At 40.6% G+C, this 19,652-nt stretch overlaps 1 protein-coding gene across 1 annotated transcript in view; it reads left to right on the top strand.

Annotated features, from left to right (window-relative positions):
- TTN (titin) overlaps positions 1–19,652 on the top strand; it is a 329,209-nt gene that overhangs the window by 122,563 nt on the left and 186,994 nt on the right. Inside the window, 24 exon segments of the mRNA XM_056861196.1 lie at positions 397–684; positions 805–1,083; positions 1,201–1,479; positions 1,592–1,870; positions 2,407–2,694; positions 2,921–3,208; positions 3,682–3,972; positions 5,314–5,601; positions 6,284–6,376; positions 6,494–6,776; positions 8,921–9,104; positions 10,541–10,630; positions 10,747–11,014; positions 11,106–11,366; positions 12,395–12,604; positions 12,700–12,777; positions 12,895–12,921; positions 13,927–13,974; positions 14,070–14,126; positions 14,241–14,318; positions 16,160–16,405; positions 17,374–17,469; positions 18,079–18,159; positions 19,018–19,083. Coding sequence (XP_056717174.1) covers positions 397–684; positions 805–1,083; positions 1,201–1,479; positions 1,592–1,870; positions 2,407–2,694; positions 2,921–3,208; positions 3,682–3,972; positions 5,314–5,601; positions 6,284–6,376; positions 6,494–6,776; positions 8,921–9,104; positions 10,541–10,630; positions 10,747–11,014; positions 11,106–11,366; positions 12,395–12,604; positions 12,700–12,777; positions 12,895–12,921; positions 13,927–13,974; positions 14,070–14,126; positions 14,241–14,318; positions 16,160–16,405; positions 17,374–17,469; positions 18,079–18,159; positions 19,018–19,083 — 4,446 coding nt within the window.

Here is a 19,652-nt window from a genome sequence, read left to right as displayed (position 1 = left end):
AGCGCTTAGGTGTGTGCTTGGTAAATTTCTAAATCTTGTTTGGTATGATACAAAGAATCTGTGGGTCATGCCATTCTGGAAAATTCCCTGGAACATTTACTTGCCAGAGGAGGAATATGTGGAGATTACACATGAATCCTGTTGCATAAGCTTTCACCCAGATAATGCAATATCTTTGCTTTACCTCTTGTAACACTTGGAGTATGAAGAGGATCAGCAAGTATTTCTAAATGAGAAGAGAGCGCATTCCTCTTTTCAAAGCCTCAAGCAATAGAGGTTCTTCTGCCACTCATATACCGACAAAAAAAATGGTACTATTACCATTAAACACTTGGAAATCTATGACTCAGGAAAATGCCAGTGTTATAATGTTTATCTTTATTTTATGCTCCTCAGATCGCATTATACCTCCTTCATTTACAAAAACACTGAAAGAAACACATGGCCTTGTGGGTTCATCAACTGTACTAGAGTGCAAAGTCATTGGATCCCCACCTATCTCTGTTTCCTGGTTCCATGATGGAGAAGAGATCACTAGTGGTGAAAAGTATCAGGCCACCCTTACAGATAACACATGCTCTTTGAGAGTGAATGCTGTTCAAGAGTCAGATGCAGGGAATTATTCTTGCACCGCCACTAATGTAGCTGGAACTGATGAATGTGATGCATATTTAATAGTCCGAGGTAAATATTTAAAATAACCTAGCAATTAAAATGTCACGCTCTTGATATTCTTTTTCCCCCTTTTGTAAAACCAGCTGCCTTTATACAGAAATGCATAATCCTCTTTTCATCTTTGCCTAGAACCTCCATCTTTTGTGAAGAAGCCTGAATCTTTGCAAGTTTTATCAGGGGCCAATATAACATTGACAAGTATTATTAAAGGAACACCTCCATTTGATGTGAAATGGTTTAGGGGGAGTGTTGAGCTCGTCCCAGGACACAGATGTAACATTTCTCTAGAAGAATCGGTTGCTGAACTGGAGCTGTTTGATGTCCATCCAATCCAAAGTGGAGACTATACCTGTATTGTTAGCAATGAAGCTGGCAAAATTTCTTGCGCTACTCATGTCTTTGTCAAAGGTTTGTTTGATTCTCACTCTCTTGCAGTTTGGTATCCTTAACCCAGGATAAGAACTCACCAACGTCCTTTAGAAAAGTTTCTTTAATTTTTTTTTACTCTTATATTATCTTTGATAGAACCAGCCAAATTTGTGAAGAAGTTGAATGACTTGAGTGTTGAGAAAGGAAAGCCATTAACCCTGGAATGCGCGTATATGGGCACACCTCCCATTGGAGTTTCTTGGAAGAAAAATGGTGTCAATGTATCTCAATCAGAAAAATATAACATTACCACAACAGAAACATCTGCCATACTGGAGATCTCTCATTGCAAAAACGATGATGCTGGGCTTTATGCCTGCTATATACAAAACGATTCAGGACAAGACAATTCTCAGGCTACAATCTCAGTGTTAGGTTTGTAGCTTATTGAAAAATTATTTTGAAGAGAAATCGTAATAACTGTTGTCCAGTTTTGTGGGGACAGGCGATCTGGTTTTGTAACTAAGTTCTTGTGTTTATTCTTCAGAACCACCCTATTTCGTGACAAATGTGGAGCCTGTCCAGGTGACAGTTGGCGATTCTGCATCCTTACAGTGCCAGATTGCCGGAACACAAGAAATCATTGTCTCTTGGTACAAAGGAGACACTAAACTAAGAGCAACCCCTACCTCTAAAATGCACTTTAAAAACCAAGTTGCCACGCTAGTGTTCAACCAGGTGGATAGTAATGACAGCGGGGAGTATATCTGCAAAGCTGAAAATAGTGTTGGGGAAGCATCATCTTCAGCACTACTGACCGTTCAAGGTGAATATTGCAATCAGCTTTCAAAGGGGTTATTATTCTTCCAAAACGTGTTGGGCTTCAATAAAAATGAAGCCAGGTCTTATTTGGAGAGCATCCTGTCTTTTAAATTGTTCTTTAATGGAACTGCGCAACAGAGAATTTCCATAGCCTCAAAACAAGCAAGCTGGGATGCTGTAATAAAATGCGGTGGAATGCAACTATGACATCTAGCTGACCACAAAGCTTCTCCATAAAGAGATTTTGTACAGCTGGGCTTCAGTCATTCCTTCCCATCTTGGATGATCAAGATGTTGGGAAACACTTCTGTCAACAATGACCACAACCTAGTTAAAGTTGGCGAAAGTTTAGTAACAACTAACTGAAATCTCATTAAATTGAGTGGGAGTTCGTCGTGACTGACTGCCATTGGATTAGGGGCATATATAATTACGTATCTTTGCAGTTTTATCTCTGTCAGGAATCTTATGAAGTATATTCTGCTACAACTGATTCATTTTTTAAAAAGCCTTCATTGTACAATGTTTGCTTTCTTGCAGAGCGTAAGCTTCCTCCTACGTTCTCCCGAAAATTAAGAGATATTCACGAAACGGTTGGCTTACCCGTTACCTTTGACTGTGGCATTACTGGCTCTGAGCCTATTGAAGTAACTTGGTCTAAAAATGGTACCCAAATAAGGGATGGCTATAATGTGCAAACATCATTCATAAATAATGTTGCAACACTACAGATCTCCCAAACTGACATGAGTCTTGCCGGACAATACACATGCACAGCTTCCAATGCAATTGGTACTACTTCTTCTAGTGCCAGACTTATCCTTACAGGTTGGTCAAATTTTAAACATACATTTCCCCCATATTTCAACTGATATTTCATGGAGTAGTGCTACTTACATCCAAATTCTATGCCTGCCACATGAGCATCCTTTGATTTGGACTTAGTCCTCATGTTTTCATGCTATTTTATTTGTCATAAGTCTTATGTATTATAACTCATATGCTTTAAAGATGTACCAAATTACCCATTGCCTCTACTTTTTCCAAACTTTAGAAGGGAAGACTCCTCCATTCTTTGACATCCCAATTGCACCCGTTGATACAGTTGCTGGTGACAGCGCTGACTTTGAATGCCACATTTCTGGAACACGCCCAATTAAGGTTACGTGGTCAAAAGATAACAGAGAATTGCGAACTGGAGGGAACATCCAGATCAGTTTTGTGGAAAATATCGCCCATTTAACAATTCTGAAAGTTGACAAAGGAGACTCTGGAAAATACTCTTGTAATGCTAGTAATGAAGTAGGAAAAGAGTCCTGCACAGCTCAGCTTAATATTAAAGGTACTGGATCTTTCATATGCAGGATAAAAACGGACTAACCTACTAAGAGGAAATAGTGGGGGAGGGGAAAATGAGATGCCTCCTGCAAGCCCTTGTAGGTTCTTGCTTGTCTAATATAATATGAGAAATTTAGGACAAACAATGAAACAATTATTGAAAAACTGACAAAAGCATACTTATTCTTTATTTCACCCCTCTCTGAAGCTTTGCAGTGTTTATGTCTTTCTTTGTTTAATAAAAAAACTCATTTATTATTATTTAAAACATGGCATTGTAAAATGAGAACAGTAAAAGTATAAACATACTGTAAATTTTCCTCATCTCTGAACAAACTGATTAGCATTATATGTTATGCTGAGAGAAACCAAGAGAGATTACATTCTATAATCTTTGACGTTATTTCTTGAAAAATGGCAGTAGGCCTTTGTAAAAAATTCTTTTCAAATCTTGAGATTTTTCTTCCTTTCTGGCAGAACGACAGACTCCACCTTCTTTCACCAAAAAACTGTCTGAAGTGGTAGAAGAAACAGAAGGGAACACAGTTAAACTTGAGGGCCGCGTTTCTGGCTCTCAGCCTCTGACTGTTGCCTGGTTCCGGAATAACCAAGAGATTTATGCAAGCCCTAATTGTGAAATATCATTCAAAAACAATGTACTTCTTCTTCACGTTAAGAGTGCAGGACAAATTGATGCAGGGTTATATACATGCAAGGTGTCCAATGAGGTTGGGAGTGCGTTGTGCACATCTTCTGTAGTTATCAAAGGTTAGTTCATTTCACAGTTGCCTGCTTCATGGTGTCATCTTTTCTTTTTCTTTTTATAAGTTGTCAGCATTGTCCATTCATATCTAATTGAGTTTTGTGCTTGTGTATGTAAAAACAGCCTCATCCATTTTAATTAAACTTCCATATTTTGATTTCATGTTATTTAGTGGTACGGCTGGTTGGAGTCAGATTACAGAGCTACTAACAGAAGATTATACTAATATAACTGAAAACCGTATCAACGGTCTTCATTATGTGGGATTTTGTTATTAAAATGATCTGCTGTTAACTAACATCTTTAATAATGCAAGTTTATACCTCTTGCAAGAGTCCAGAGCAAGGTTTATTGCTGCAAACAGACAAATTGCAGATATTTTTCTGTTTTGAGCTTTATCGAATCTGTTCTTTTTTTAAAAAAAAAATACTCTTTATTCTTCATGCACAATGCTTATTTTCTTCTTAATTTACTGTTTAATGTTTTCAGTCACAACCAGAAATATTTTTTTAAAAGTTTGGAATAACTGCTGAGAGTCTCTTCAAGTGCTTACCAACGCTTGCATGCATGATTTTCTTGTGTTCCAGTCAAAACCTGGATTGTATTCTTTTCCCCACATGGAACTGCTGTCCATGTAGGCATTTTAGAAATTATGAAATAACCTTTGGTTTAGCAATATCGTATTAAGGGCATTTAGCATAAGCTTTATTGGTACCAACCCTTCCAGTTGGAAAGCCTTGGTAGTTGATTGTGAAAGCATCAATTTGGGGGGCTAATGAGGCTGGCGATGCAGTCTTTATACAACTAACAAGCAGGCCTGTGACCAGGTGGCGCGCCCTTAAATAGGCGCAGGAAGGGGCGGGGGAGAGTAAGAGTCATTGCCCCAACATCACTCCCCGGCACCAGCCTCGCGCGCCATAGGCTGAGAGGGGGCCACGGGAAAATGGACTAAAGCCAGCATGGAAGGGTGAGAGCGGCAACGCTCTCCCTCCCCCCCACCCCGCGAGACCTCCTTTTCCCCCAGAGCCGGCCCGAGGAGGATCGCAACGCTCAATCCGGTAATTTGGATCGCTTCCATTATACAACTAACACTTTAAAGAGTTCTTATGTTTTTTTCTCTTCTTGTGCAAAGTAACAGCTTTACATATTGATCTAAAAGCCTGCACATTTTACCCTTACATTCTGATGCAGTGAATTATAGGAGTCTTTCTTTTTCCTTAACTTCATTTTTTTCTATACAGGTAATGTACCAGGATACTAGAAGTTCTTTGTTAGCCTATACTGCATAATATTGTTCTTACCTTTTGCTGGAGAAAAAAAATTCTTACCTAACTTCTTTACTTCAGAACCTAAAAAGCCACCAGTGTTTGATCAACCTCTTAAACCAGTGACGATAGACGAAGGCAAAATCTTGCAACTCAGTTGCCACGTCCAGGGATCGCAGCCCATCAAAGTCCAGTGGCTAAAGGCTGGGAAGGAACTGAGATCATCTGATAAATGCAGTTTTAGCTTTGCCAACGGGATGGCTCTTTTGGAAGTGCAGGCAATTACTAAAATGGATTCTGGAGAGTATGTGTGCAAAGCTTCAAATGTGGCTGGAAGTGATACTTGCAAGTCGAAAGTGACGATCAAAGGTACTGTGAAACTGAATGTTCGGAGCATTTAATAGTAACCCGAAACTGCAGTATTAGTCATGATGCATACCTATTCTCTCCAGGATCAGAGGAGCATGCCTATTATATTAGATGCTTTGGAACACAGGCAGGATGGTGCTGCTGCAGTCGTCTTGTTTGTGGGCTTCCTAGAGGCACCTAGTTGGCCACTGTGTGAACAGACTGCTGGACTTGACAGACCTTGGTCTGATCCAGCATGGCCTTTCTTATTTTCTTATGTAGTCCATTCAACTTCTATGGTAAACTAGGAGTAACTAGAGGTGGCTTCACGTGTATTGGCATGTTGTTATAATTTATTTTGTTGACTTGAATTAGCACATGACATACCACTATTTGCAAATCCACGTATGTCACAGCATAGTATTGTCTGAAAATACCACATTACCAAGAAGTGTGAGAGTTTTCTTCAACAGTCTTAAATAGAGCTTCTGTAAGCTAAAATTGGGTGTTCTGTATTACTCGATATGGTCTAATAAAAATAGAACGCTTTTAATAAAATGAGTTCATACAAACTGAGGCTAATAATAAGCAGGACTAGATGCAGCCATTTTAGATAATTATATCTGTGTCGTGGCCAGTGACTGTTTCCTTTATCACAGTCACTGCCTGCCCCACATTTTAATTCATATAATTGATTTTCCAGAAAAACCAGCAGCTGCCCCGGTGGCTAAGAAAGCACCAATCGATGGAAAGCTTTTCTTCGTTTCAGAGCCTGAAAGTATCACTGTCATCGAAAGTAAGCCCAGCTTCCCAAAACAATTGTTCTGCATATGTGTTACATTTGACATAAGATGCTCACCTCTTTTCCTTCAACCTCTGACTGCTGTTTTCTACACTAAATTTTCTCCACCAGAAACCCCAGCAATGTTTATTGCTAAAGTCGGTGGTGACCCAATCCCCAGTGTGAAATGGATGAAGGGAAAATGGAGGCAGCTAAACCAGGGAGGTCGTATTACTATCCAGCAAAGAGGAGAGGAAGCCAAGCTGGAAATAAAAGATGCAACAAAAACTGATTCTGGGCAATACAGATGTGTGGCTTCTAACGAACACGGTGAAATTGAAAGTAGTGTCAACTTACAGGTTGAGGAAAGAAGGCAGGAGATCATTGAGGGCGATCTAAGAGCGAAACTGAAGAAGTAAGTATTGTAATCTTTCCACAAGAGAGGTAAAGGGGAAGTTTAAAATAAAACCTGATACCTAGACTACAAAATGTACCCGAGGGTGCAGTCCTAATCACACTTACTAGTGAGAAGGTCCCATTGAGCTGGATTCTGTAGCTCTGGCAAAGAGCACCTTGCTCCATCGGAAGAAATATGTTTAGCCTGAAGAGGAGAAGACTGAGAGTGGATATGATAACCATCTTCAAGTACCTGAAGGGCTGTCAGATAGAGGAGGGTGCTGAGTTGTTTTCTGTTGCCCCAGAAGGTCGGATCAAAACCAACGGGTTGAAATTAAATCAAAAGAGTTTCCATCTAGACATTAGGAAGAATTTTCTAACAGAGCGGTTCCTCGGTGGAACAGGCTTCTTTGGGAGGTGGTAAGCTCTCCTTCCCTGGAGGTTTTTAAGCAGAGGCTAGATGGCCATCTGTCAGCAATGCTGATTCTATAACCTTAAGCAGATGATGAGAGGGAACACATCTTGGCCATCTTCTGGGCATGTAGTGGGGGTCACTGGGGGTGTGGGGGGGAGGAGGTAGTTGTGAGTTTCCTGCATTGTGCAGGGGGTTGGACTAGATGACCCTGGTGGTCCCTTCCAACTCTATGATTCTATGAAGTCTTTCTCAATTAAGGGGAAAGAGTGCTACAATCCAGTCCTTGGAATTTGGTGTGAGGTTGAGTAAACATGCTTAGGATCATGGCGAATACCACTTAACAGTCTGTTTGTACTTCTTGGCTGTTTGTTTAATCTGCCTTGAGTCTTGATGAGAAAGTCAGGCTATAAATGAAGTAAATAAAATAAACATATTTTCTAACTGAACCATGACATTGATCGAGTGGTCGCGTAACATTTGGCAACCTTCTCTGTGTTATGGACAGATAGAATTTATTTACAATTATCATGAATTAGTAACCTTGGTGGTAATGGAAAGTGCCATCAAATCGCAGCTGACTTATGGCAACCCCGTAGGGTTTTCAAGACAAGAGGCATTCAGAGATCATTTGCCATTGTATGTCTCTGTGCAACAACCCCGGACTTTCTTGGTGGTCTCCCATCCAAGTACTAACCAAAGGTCACCCTATTTAGCTTCTGAGATCTGACAAGATCAGGCTAGCTTGGGCCATCCAGGTCAGGGCTAACCTTTATTGCTAAAGCTGAGAATCACAACATCATCATTTAAAAATATAAATAACATAAGTATCCTTCAACAATATAAAACCTTATATTAAAGTGGTAAATCAAGGAACGGTTACCTGGATATCTGTTGGAAGTCAAACTTTACTGAAAATGAAAGGTCAAATGTAATTTCTGAGCCTCTGTCCATCATTTTTTAGAATTCTTGGAGAATAGGTGAGGTGCCAGAGGCAGGCAAATGTTGTCCCCATCTTCAGGAAGGGGAAAAAGGAGGATCTGGGTAACTACAAACCCATCAGCTTGACACCTATACCAGGAAAAGTTTTAGAACAAATAGTCAGTCTTTGAGCATTTAGAAAGGATGGCTGTGAATTCTAAGAGCCAGCACTGGTTTCTCAAAAACAAGTCAAGTCTGACTAACTGTATCACTCGTTTTGAGAGAGTTACTACCTTGCTGGATCAGTTGATTGCTATAGACATAGTTTATCTTGATTTCAGTAAAGCTTTTGATAAGGTTCCACATAATATTCTGGTTGACAAGTTGGTAAAATGTGGCTTAGATCCTGTTACTGTTAGATGGATCTGTAACTGGTTGACAAATCACACCCAAAGAGTGCTTGTTAATGGTTCCTCATCCTCTTGGAGAGGAGTGACAAGTGAAATACCTCAGGGATCTGTCTTGGGCCCTGTGTTGTTCATAAGGGGATGCTTATTAAATTTGCAGATGATACCACATTTGGAGGGGTAGCAAATATGGTAGAAGACAAGGCTAGGATACAAGATGATCTTGGTAGGCTGGAAAACTGGGCTAAAACAAATAAAATGAATTTCAACAGAGATAAATGTAAAGTTCTGCATTTAGGTAGGAAAAATCACAAAACTTCACAAAGCACTTTTTCACTTTTGAATAGTATTCAAACAGCTTGTAGCCCTTTTTAAAAAAAATGGAACATAATTGTCTAACAAATATATTGTCCGTTCCTATAGAACTCCTACCAAAAAGAAGGAAGGTGAGGAAGAAAAGGCCATTGATATTATGGAACTTCTTAAAAATGTAGATCCTAAAGAATATGAGAAATATGCTCGTATGTATGGAATTACCGATTTCCGAGGCCTCCTCCAAGCCTTTGAGTTGCTAAAACAAGAACAGGAACAAGAGACTCATAGACTGGTAATAACTAATTCCATAATAGGGTTTTCACAGTTGCTTTAGAATGGGTTTTTAAACATGTTCTGTATTATGCTTAAGCAAATGCACTTTTTTTTAGAGTGTTGTCTACTCTTTTTAAACTATTTATATTCTACTTTGAAACTTGGATGTTGACCTTGATTTCCAGTGCATTCCAGTCCTGGGGTAGTTTCTTCTCAGTGTGAATCCTGTCAGCTCATTAACCGTATCTAGCTATTCCAAGACATTGTTCATTCTAAACAAATTGTATCCACTGTTCTTTCCCCAAAGGATGTGATCACAGACCCATGCATGAAATATATATATTAAGAATTGTCTTTAAGGATACTAAAGAGAGAATTGAGTAATCTTGAGATTTATTGTTAGGCCCCTTTCTGTTTCCCTTTGATAATTGGAGTTTCAGAAGGAATAGAGATGAGCTGTGTTGCAAATAAGCAAAGTTAGCAGTGGGCAAGCTGAATTATCAGTGCCATCCTGAGCACAGTTGTTCCCTTGCTAACCCAGGGGCAAGGGAGGGAGCGGGAGAAGGGTGGACATCAACACACTGCACACAGGTTGGGGGAAAATAGTCCACAGCTTTAGTTAACACAACCTCAGGAGCATTGGCAAAGGATAGCGATGGATCCAGCATCAGGCAACCCACCTGCTGCCCAATATACTTCATCCCCCAAGCCCACTGGCTGGGGACAGAACCGTGGAGTGGCAAATCCAAGTATCCTACGTGGGTACAAGCTTCTGTGTGGTTTCTTGCCACCTGGTGGCGAGATCCAGCTGACAGCCCCCAAGCTGGGCATGCTGCTGAATGGCTTCACCCCCAAGACCCCATCAGACAGTCCCTGAAATGGGAGAGGTGGACTCACAGGCACAGCCTCCCCTCACAAATGGATCCATCCCAGTGCCCCAACTGCCACCCCAGCTGTGACTGAAAACAGAGAATGGAAGCAAATAAACCGAAAATGCAACTCATAACAATCAAGATGTAAGGGTGGGTGGGAGAGCTGGAGCCAAGTGAGGGGAAGAGCCAATCTGTTGCCTGGCTAAGTAGGGGGGTGGGGGCCTGCGTTGCAAAAGCCCACATTGGCACACCTGGAACTCCATGCCTCCTAGGTCCACCTTGATTACTTGCTGCCAGCTGGGCTGCAGAGGACCCACCTCTTCCAGGCCTCATGCTGCTGGCACGGGGCTGGCAGGAGTGGCCTCCTTCTGCCTGCTCCCTGTCCCGGATTGCAAACGTGGCCCCCAGGTGAGTCTGGGGCCATTGCTTCCAAGCCCATTGACTGATATGAATTTAGAACAGCATAACTCTGTTTAGGATGACACTGTTAGTCATGTAAGAAGGACTGTTGGTGTAGAAAAGAGACATAGGTGAGAAGATAAAAAATTTATTTAATGCTATATTGTGGTCTTTGTTTCAATAGGAGATTGAAGTAACAGAACGGTCTAGAAGGGACGAACAAGAGTTTGATGAACTTGTATCATTTATTCAGCAAAGACTCACGCAGACAGAGGTAGTTAATGCAATATATTTTTAAAACTAATGTCATGTCTTGACATTAATATGATGTTATCAGACAGCAGAATATGTGCTTTGAAGTAATTGAACCACCTCACTAATATTTTTCAGCCTGTTACTCTGGTCAGAGATATTGAAAACCAGACGGTATTAACTGACGAAGACGCTGTCTTTGAATGTGAGATTAAGATAAATTATCCCGAAATCAAGCTTTCCTGGTACAAAGGCACAGAAAAATTGGACTCCAGCAACAAATATGAAATAAGAATTGATGGTGATCGGCACATCCTTAAAATCAGGAATTGTCAACTTGAAGATCAGGGAAATTTCAGAATCGTCTGTGGACCACATATTGCCAGTGCTAAGCTTATTGTCATTGGTAAGTGCAAAACTTGTTTGTAAAGTAGCTTACGGTTTGATGTTGCCTTTATTCAGTATCTTCTAAAACTTACACTTTAACCTGCTCACAGAACCTGCAATTGAACGACCTCTGCGTGATATTGCCCTGAAAGAAGGCTACACATGCTCTTTCAATTGTCAGTTCTCTGTCCCAAACGCAAAATCCCAGTGGTTGAGAAATGGAAGGGCCATTAAAATAGGAGGTAGATACACGACAGACGTCTCAGAGAAAGTGCACAGGCTCATAATCAAGGATGTAAGGACGGAAGACCAGGGACGTTATACCTGCAGGTTTGACCATCTTGAAACATCTGCAGAACTAACAATTGAAGGTTTGTATACAGATACATTGCTTTTATTTTACAAATAAGAAGATACACAGAGATCTTTAGTTATAAGACAAAAGACAAAGGGAAGAGCAATGAAAGAAAATGCTCTGATAGAAACATACTCTGTTATAATCTTGTTTTAAAGTTATCTCTCAAATATCATCAAACACTTCTTACTTTATTCTTTGTCTTTCGACATTCTTTCAAAATTCTTATAACTGATCTTTGCCTGTGATGAGCAGGTCTTATTTATTTTTCTTCTTCATTCAGCATTCTTACGAAATGACTTTCTCTATAATCCCAACAGTTTTCTGTACCGGTTATCTTAATGAGCTCCTCTTGAAGCTAACATAAAACTTTGCACCAACTATCTTACATTTTGAATCCATTTCCTAGTAGATGCGCTCATCATCCAAAAGTTATTTTCTTCATATTTATTTATTCTTCATGTGCTTTGGGACAGATTCATGCTTATATACAATGTTTTATATAAGCAAGAAAACGATCCTGTGAGGTACAGTGCTTAGTGTTCGACTAAGATCTAGGATCTTAGCCAGCGTGGGGTAGTGGTTAAGAGTGGCGGACTCTAATCTGGGGAACCTGGTTCAATTCCCCACTCCTCCACGTGAAGCCTGCTGGACTACTGTGGGTCAGTCACAGTTCTCTCAGAACTCTCTCAGCCCATGCAGAGGCAGGCAACGGCAAACCACCTCTGAACTTCTCTTGCCTTGAAAACCCTACAGGGTCGCCATAAGTCAGTTGTGACTTGAGAACACTTACCACCACCACAGGATCTGGGAAACCCAGGTTTTAATCTCCACTCTCCATGGAAGATTACTGGGTGACGATGAGCCCATCACTCTCTTACAGCTCAATCTATCTCATGGTGTTGTTATTGTAAGGATAAAATGGAGGACGGGAGAACAATCTTATAAGCCACTTGGGGTACCCATTGGGGAGAAACCCAGATTATGCATAAATTAATAGTGTAAAAGGTTAATTATTATATTTTTCATTTGTTTCAAAAACAGCTGAACCTATTCAGTTTACAAAGACCATTCAGAATATAGTGGTGAGCGAATACCAGTCCGCAACCTTTGAGTGTGAGGTATCTTTCGATGATGCAGTTGTCACATGGTACAAAGGCAAAATGGAACTGAGGGAGAGTCACAAGTACAGCTTTAGAAGTGAAGGCCGTTGCCACTATATGACCATCCACAATGTTACAGCAGATGATGAAGGTAATGTCGAAACATTTTTGTTGCCTCTGTTCTTGCTTGCATTGGTATACCTTATGAAAAATGACATGATACCAAACTGCGTTTTTGGTTTTCAGGCGTGTATTCTGTAATTGCTCGTCTTGAGCCAAGAGGCGAAGCCAGAAGTACTGCTGAACTATACCTGACAACTAAAGGTCAGTAACACATTTCTTTGTCTTTAACAATTTAGTAACGTGTTAAAACTGAAATAAGTGTCTTTAAAATAAAACCCAATTCCGATAAAATTTTATTTTTTTTCTATTTTCTTGCAGAGATTAAACTGGAAGTAAAGCCTCCAGGTAAAGAAACAAATTAGGAACGCAAACTTTGTTTTTGAATTTGAAACAAGAATACAGATAGCCTTGTGTGTTTTAAAGCACATGAGCACAGGATCTCTGCGGATTTTCTCTTCCAACTGCAACCCCTTGAACTGCATTTGTTAACATTCTGGGAGTCCCTGGCCTTCAGGAATGGTCCAAGGGAGGGGTCCAAGTACTGAAGCGGCTCGTATGTGTGTCTAACAGTGCATTCCTTGGGGGAGGGGGTCGCAAACCACAGCAACCAAGATGGTGCAACTGAGAAGCCCCCTCAGAGGCTTCCCAGCCGCCGTGGAGGGGGAAAAGCCTTTGCCCCAAAATAAGACCAGGAAAAAAGGCTCCCCCCGCCATAGGGTGCAGGACCGCCACCATACCAGGAGGTGTTGCAGAGGCAAAAGGGGTTTGGAAGCTGCCTAATGGCAGCTCCACACACACACACACACACACAAAATGTCCCAGAATGGTGCCACCGTGGTCCAGGGGGGGGTGTAAGTGGCCCAACACCAGCATCTGTGCCCGTTTGCATGGCGCAAGTGGCACAGACACTGGTGTAGGGGTCATGCCGGCTCCTAAGAGCATTGCCCCCCCCTTTCAGGCATGCACTGTAAGGAAGTGAAAATCCTAGAGCCGTGTACAAAGTCCTACTGATGGCTCCCCGATTCCCTGTATTAATACTAAAATTGAGTTAAGTGAGCATAGCTGGTTTGTTGTGTAATGCCATGAGCAGCACAAGAAAAATCTGTATTTAAGGCAAGATTTTTGAGCATCCCAAAATTCGGTAGACTCAGGCTGTGCTGGTAAAGTTACAAACTAAACAAAGTTTCCCCAGAATGACAAAATGAATTCTCCAACAGCCTTAAAGCCAAAGGTGTTAGCTGTCTGGGGCACACATTTCTGGGACAAGCTATCAATTATATTATATACTATAAAATGAGGTTGTAAAGTGTAATATGATAACTCCTTTCTTAAATACATTTGTCTTTTCAGACATTCCAGATGCTAGAGTTGCAGTTCCAGTTGAAGTTCCAGCTGAAGGTAAGATTTAAATGAATGCAGAGTTAAGGCTGGCCAGGAAAATAAATTGTACTATCAATGCACTTTTAATGGGAATATTCCTTATTTTTTTCCAGAATTCCCTGCTCTTCCTATCTTTATTCCAATGCCAGAAGAGAAGAAAAAAGAAAAAGGTATGCTGTAGTTCTGAACTCCCATGAAATGGATTTTGTGTATACTTCTTCTTTCTGGGTTTCGTGATGCACTTAATATATGTATTTATTTATTTACTTTTTTATTTTTAAAAGTGATTAAGAAGACCGTTGTGCAAAAGGTCACCAAAAAAGTGGTTCCAAAAGCTGAAGAGGAAGTTACACCTCCTAAAGGTACTGTTCTATCATTATAAAGCTAAGTTTTAAAGCAAATACAGGTCCCGTGTGGCCCAATTAATTTAAAATGGTAACAGAAATAATGCTGGTATTTACCCTTCAAACAAGGTCTCCAAAGGCCTGTTTTGCTGAGAGATAAAACAGTAAACCACAAGCAATTTATTTCTTTATTTAAAACATTTTAATGCCACTTTTCCATCCAATCAGGGTCCAGAAGGCAGTGATCATAAAAACATTAAAACAAGTAAACCACTAAAAATGCAGTTAAAATGATAACTTTCAGTTAAAAAACACATATACAGAAGGCGGGCCAATACCATTACTAGGAGTATGCCAGATGAAACGCAAAGGTCTTCACCTCCTGGTGAAAGACAATGATAGGGGGAGACTCCCTTGGGAGGAGTTCCAAAGTTTTGGTGTTATGACAGAGAAAGCCCTTTCCCAAGTTGCCGCCTATCTAGCATTAGCTGGTGGGGGCAACCAAAGTGTGGCCTCTGAGTGAGTGGTAGGTTCATGTGGGAGAAAGTGATCCTTAAGGTTTGTTGGTCCTGGGCCGTACAGTCGATTAAATATCACACCCCATTTTTATCAAGAGTAAAAAGCAGCTGCATAAATCAGCAGGGAAATAAGTTAGGTTTAATCTTCTGCTATATCGAATCAGCGACTAGAGGGGGTAAAACATATGCACAACAAAAACACCTCAAAAACAGGAACTTCGAGAAGGGGAAAAAGAGAACATGGAAAAGCCCATAGATGGATTGAAATTCAAGCGCTACAGACTAGCACAGTGGTAGATCAGACTGTTCATTGGACATGTTTCTGAATGTTTCAGAAGTGGTAAAGAAGCCAGAACCCCCAGTCCCAAAAGTACAGGAAATTATTCCAATAAAAGGTAACAAGCCACATAAACATACTAAGAAAATAATCTGTTGTGGGGGAAATGAGCTTTTTAACACCTTCTCTGTTACAATTGTGTGGATGTAATTCTTCATTTTTTCCTTCCATCTTAACTTACTCATCCTGTCATTTCTTTCAGTCTCTTTTCTGGCCTATCCTGATAATACTAATTTGAACTCTCTCCACACCCCCCCCTGACATGTACTTCCTGAGATTGCTGCTGATGAGCCAGCATAGCGATTTCCCTTTGAACAAATTATCCACTAAAATTATTTGCTTATGAAAGAGTCATACAAAAAAACAAGGGATTGCAAATGTTTCCCCTGAACAGTTAACTTTCAACTAGTTTCCCTACCCGTTGTGTGTGTGTTAAGTGCCATCAAGTTGCTTCCGACTCATGGCGACCCTATGAATGAAAGTCCTCCAAAATGTCCTATCTTTGACAGCCTTGCTCAGATCTTGCAAATGGAAGGCTGTGGCTTCCTTTATTGAGTCAATCCATCTCTTGTTGGGTCTTCCTCTTTTCCTGCTGCCCTCAACTTTTCCTAGCATGACTGTCTTTTCCAGTGACTCTTGTCGTCTCATGGCATGACCAAAATACGATAGCTGCAGTTTAGTCATTTTAGCTTCTAGGGTCAGTTCAGGCTTGATTTGATCTATAACCCACTGGTTTTTTTTGGCAGTCCACGGAATCTGTAACACTCTCCTCCACAAAAGGAATCTATTTTCTTCCTATCAGCTTTCTTCACTGTCCAGCTTTCACACCCTACCCGTTAGCAAGGTTTAAATACTGTTTCTGCTTATACCACCCATGTTGCTGTAGTTTTAATCATTCTGACTCTGCTGAGCTCTTTCAAAGCCCAAGAATTTGTTTATGCATGTAGTTAACGAATGTTCTGCAAACTTCAAATATTCATGCAAACATAATTTTTCATCAAAAGTTCCTGCCAAGAAACCCCAAGAGGTCAAAGTAACTGCTGTAGCTACAAAGAAGGAAGCAGTTCATGAGAAAAAAGAAATCTATGAGGTTCAAAGAGAAGCTTATGAAGAATGGGAAGAGGATTATGGAGAACAACATGAATTTTATGAAAGAGAAGAAGGTTATGATGAAGGGGAAGAGGAATGGGAAGAAACTTATGGGGAAAGAGAAGTAACTTATGAAGAAAAGCAGATTTATCAGGAAGAAGGTATTTTTTTTTGAAGTTTCCATATGGGTTTTGTTTCCACCTCTCCTTTCAGTTTTGCTTGCTCCCGCTTCCTTTGGTTAATTGACCTGATCTCTTTAGTGATCTTTCCGGTGGGAAAAACTCCACTGTTTTTAAAAATCTTCTGTTCCTTTTTCTAACATTTTTTGAAGCAATCAGTGCGCAGAAAATCCTTAGTATGCATGTTCATCCAGTCTAATACATAGCTCTGTCGTGGTGCAACATGTTCTTAAACTCTACCTACATTCTGCCTAAATTGATAACAAACTATATATTTGTTTTAAACATGGTTTATGCATATTGGGCACTTCTGTGCAATTTCCCTCTTCCTGTATCAGTCCTCTGTGCCAAACCCTACACTGTTCCGATGCTAAAATTATGTAGTCCTTGTTTAAATGTTCAGAATGTATACCCAGTATCCAACCAGACATTAACCAAATAATCAAATTGTGACATTCACTGCCAGTGCATGTAGTAATGGCCATCAACGGCTGTTGTAGGGGGTTAGACAGATACTCATGGAGGTCAGGTCCATCAGTGGCTACTAGCTGTGGTGAGTAAAATAAATCTTCATATTCAAAGGCAGTAAACGTCTGAAATCGAGTGCTAGAAGGCAAAAGCAGGGGAGGGCCAGGTAATATAGGTGATGTCTCAGCCAAAATTTCTACAGGTCCAAGGGCGGGGGCGGGGACAATTTTTGCCAATTCTGCCCTTCTGCTGGAGACTTCTGATTCCCTCCAAAGCTATTGCTGGGAGGGTGTCCTTTCCCCAGCAGCAGCATGTCAGAGGGCATTTGGGGCTATTGTGATAGTGGGAATTGGCAGTGAAAATCACCCCCCTTGTGCCTGTGGAAATTTGTCCTGGGATATCACCTATATTGATATAGGTGTGCACTGCAGTAAAGGAATACCTTTGCATATTCCCTAATATCAATATTGTGTTTATTATAGTGGTTCAGGTGCCAAGAAAGCCAGAACCAGAACGGAAACCCCCAACGATTACAGCTAAGAAGGAAGAAAAGAAAGAAGTTACTGTAGAGAAAAAAGGTAGGACTTTTAGAACTTTGATATCAAAATGTTTTCTATTGCAGCATGCTCCCTTTTTTTTGCCATCAAGTCACAGCTGATTTATTGCAACCCTGTAGGGTTTTCAAGACAAAAGGCTTTCGGGCCACGTGACTCTGGTATTCCTTGGAGGTCTCCCATCCAAATACAAGGCAGGGTCAGAGATGCATCCAACAGCTGATATGAAATCATATAATGAAACATTTTCCTTCGCTTGACTTAATTTCAATGGTTACCGTCACACTTGAAATCAAATTCTGCTTCATTTCAGTCATTAGAAGGTTTGCTGTTCATTTTAGTGTGCTCAGAACTTGACCCTAATTCTTCTCGCTGTTGCATGGAGGGACTCAACAGTCTGTGTTTTCACACGTCCTCTTCCTAGACCTCTTCTGCTTCAAAGGAATGCAGTGTGGCTGGTTAAGGAGGCAGATCATAGAAATTCTAGGGACATAAAATTCACTATTAAGAGGGACATCCAATATGGTTTTTAATGAGTCAAAATTCCATCATATGGTTAAGAACCTGACAACATATATCTTGTTTAGATTAGTCCATTCCAAAGTAACATGAAATGTCTTAAATCTCCTGCAGTTACTCGAAAACCTGTAACTGAAGAGACTGAAAGAACGACTCGGAGACTAGAAGAAGAAAAACTCAAAAGGACCACTAGAGGTATTACCAAAGATAATGGGGTAGCTCAAAACCACAGGCTGATTCCCAAGATGCCCTTCTGTAAGCAGCAGGACATCTTTGATCATACCCGATAAAAATTCCATGTGCTTAACAGTGAACAATATTAACAGTACGCTTGATTTAATTTAAAATCAAAGACGCGACCAAGGTGAAGGAAATTAATATCCATAAATGTGTTTCTTGTAGTCACAAAGAAAGAACTATTTATTTGATATGTTAGGGGAAAAGTGATGCACACGAGTGTATGTTTAATTCATGTATTTATTTAAATATATAGCCTGCCCTATCTCAAGGGCTCACAGTGGGGAACGTAAAGTTGTACAGCGGAACATTAAATGCATTGAGGGATTGGTCCAAGACACTTCAGCAGTCTTAGTCTAAGCATACAAAGCATGATGACTTACATCTAGTGGATTTGTGAAAGCATTACTTACGAACCACGCTGTTAAATGGAAATGACATCTTTCATCTTCAACAAGGGTATCCTGATAGTCTGCCCATACTAAACTCTCATTCACCATACTTCAAAGTTTTTATAGGGAAAACTAGGAATGTCATGCAATTCCAGAACCAAGTCTACTACACGCCCATCAGAAAACCGATCCCAGCTTCCATATGTTCTGTTTAATTATCTGTTCATCCTTTCTTTTTTGAATGACACCACACTCTTCTCCTTTTTGTAAGCCCGAAGTGGTTGTTTTTATGTCCCTTGTCATAGTTCCAAATTTGTGAAGTAAAAGTGTGTCATGTTGGGTCTTTCTTTCTAAATGTCGTTATTATTCATTCTCACATCAGTGCCCTTCTTCTGTTTGGAACTAATTATTTATATCTTTAAAGTACCAGAAGCTCCACCACAAAAACCTGCACGGAAAGTGGTCCAGGAGGAAATTTTAGAAAGGAGAGGTACGAAATATGTTTTTTCACTCTTTATACGTAGCAAACATTAGTGTAAGTGTGCGTTTGTGTGTGAGCAAATGTATGCATGTGTATTTTCAGGTTTATTATATGTTACCCTCTTGGCTACTCTTACTTATTAGTGTATGATTTATTAGACCTGTGTAATTATAGTGGTGTAGTGGTTAAGATGTCAGACTAGGATCTGGGAAGCCCAGGTTCAAATCCCCACTTGCACCATGGAAGCTTGCTGGGGTACCTTGGGCCAGTCACACATTTTTATTTTATTCAATTTATACCCCACCCCTTCCCAACCCAAGTCGGCCTCAGGGCAGCTCTCAGCCCTGACCCTGGCTAGTGTTTGGATGGGAGACCTCCAAGGAGTACCAGGCTCATGACGTGGAGGCAGGCAATGGCAAACCACCTCTAAATGTATCTTGCCATGAAAATCCTACGGGGTCACCATAAGTCAGCTGTGACTTGGTGGCCAAAAAAAAAACCCCAGTATAAAAGGGTGAACAATATGCTGAACAATATCCTTCTGCATGCAGGCGTAGCTCCCATTAATGGAAGCCTCC

This window comes from Euleptes europaea, chromosome 15 (assembly GCF_029931775.1).
Source record: "Euleptes europaea isolate rEulEur1 chromosome 15, rEulEur1.hap1, whole genome shotgun sequence".
Lineage (NCBI taxonomy): Eukaryota > Metazoa > Chordata > Lepidosauria > Squamata > Sphaerodactylidae > Euleptes > Euleptes europaea.
This window is presented reverse-complemented; position numbering and strand designations above follow the sequence as displayed.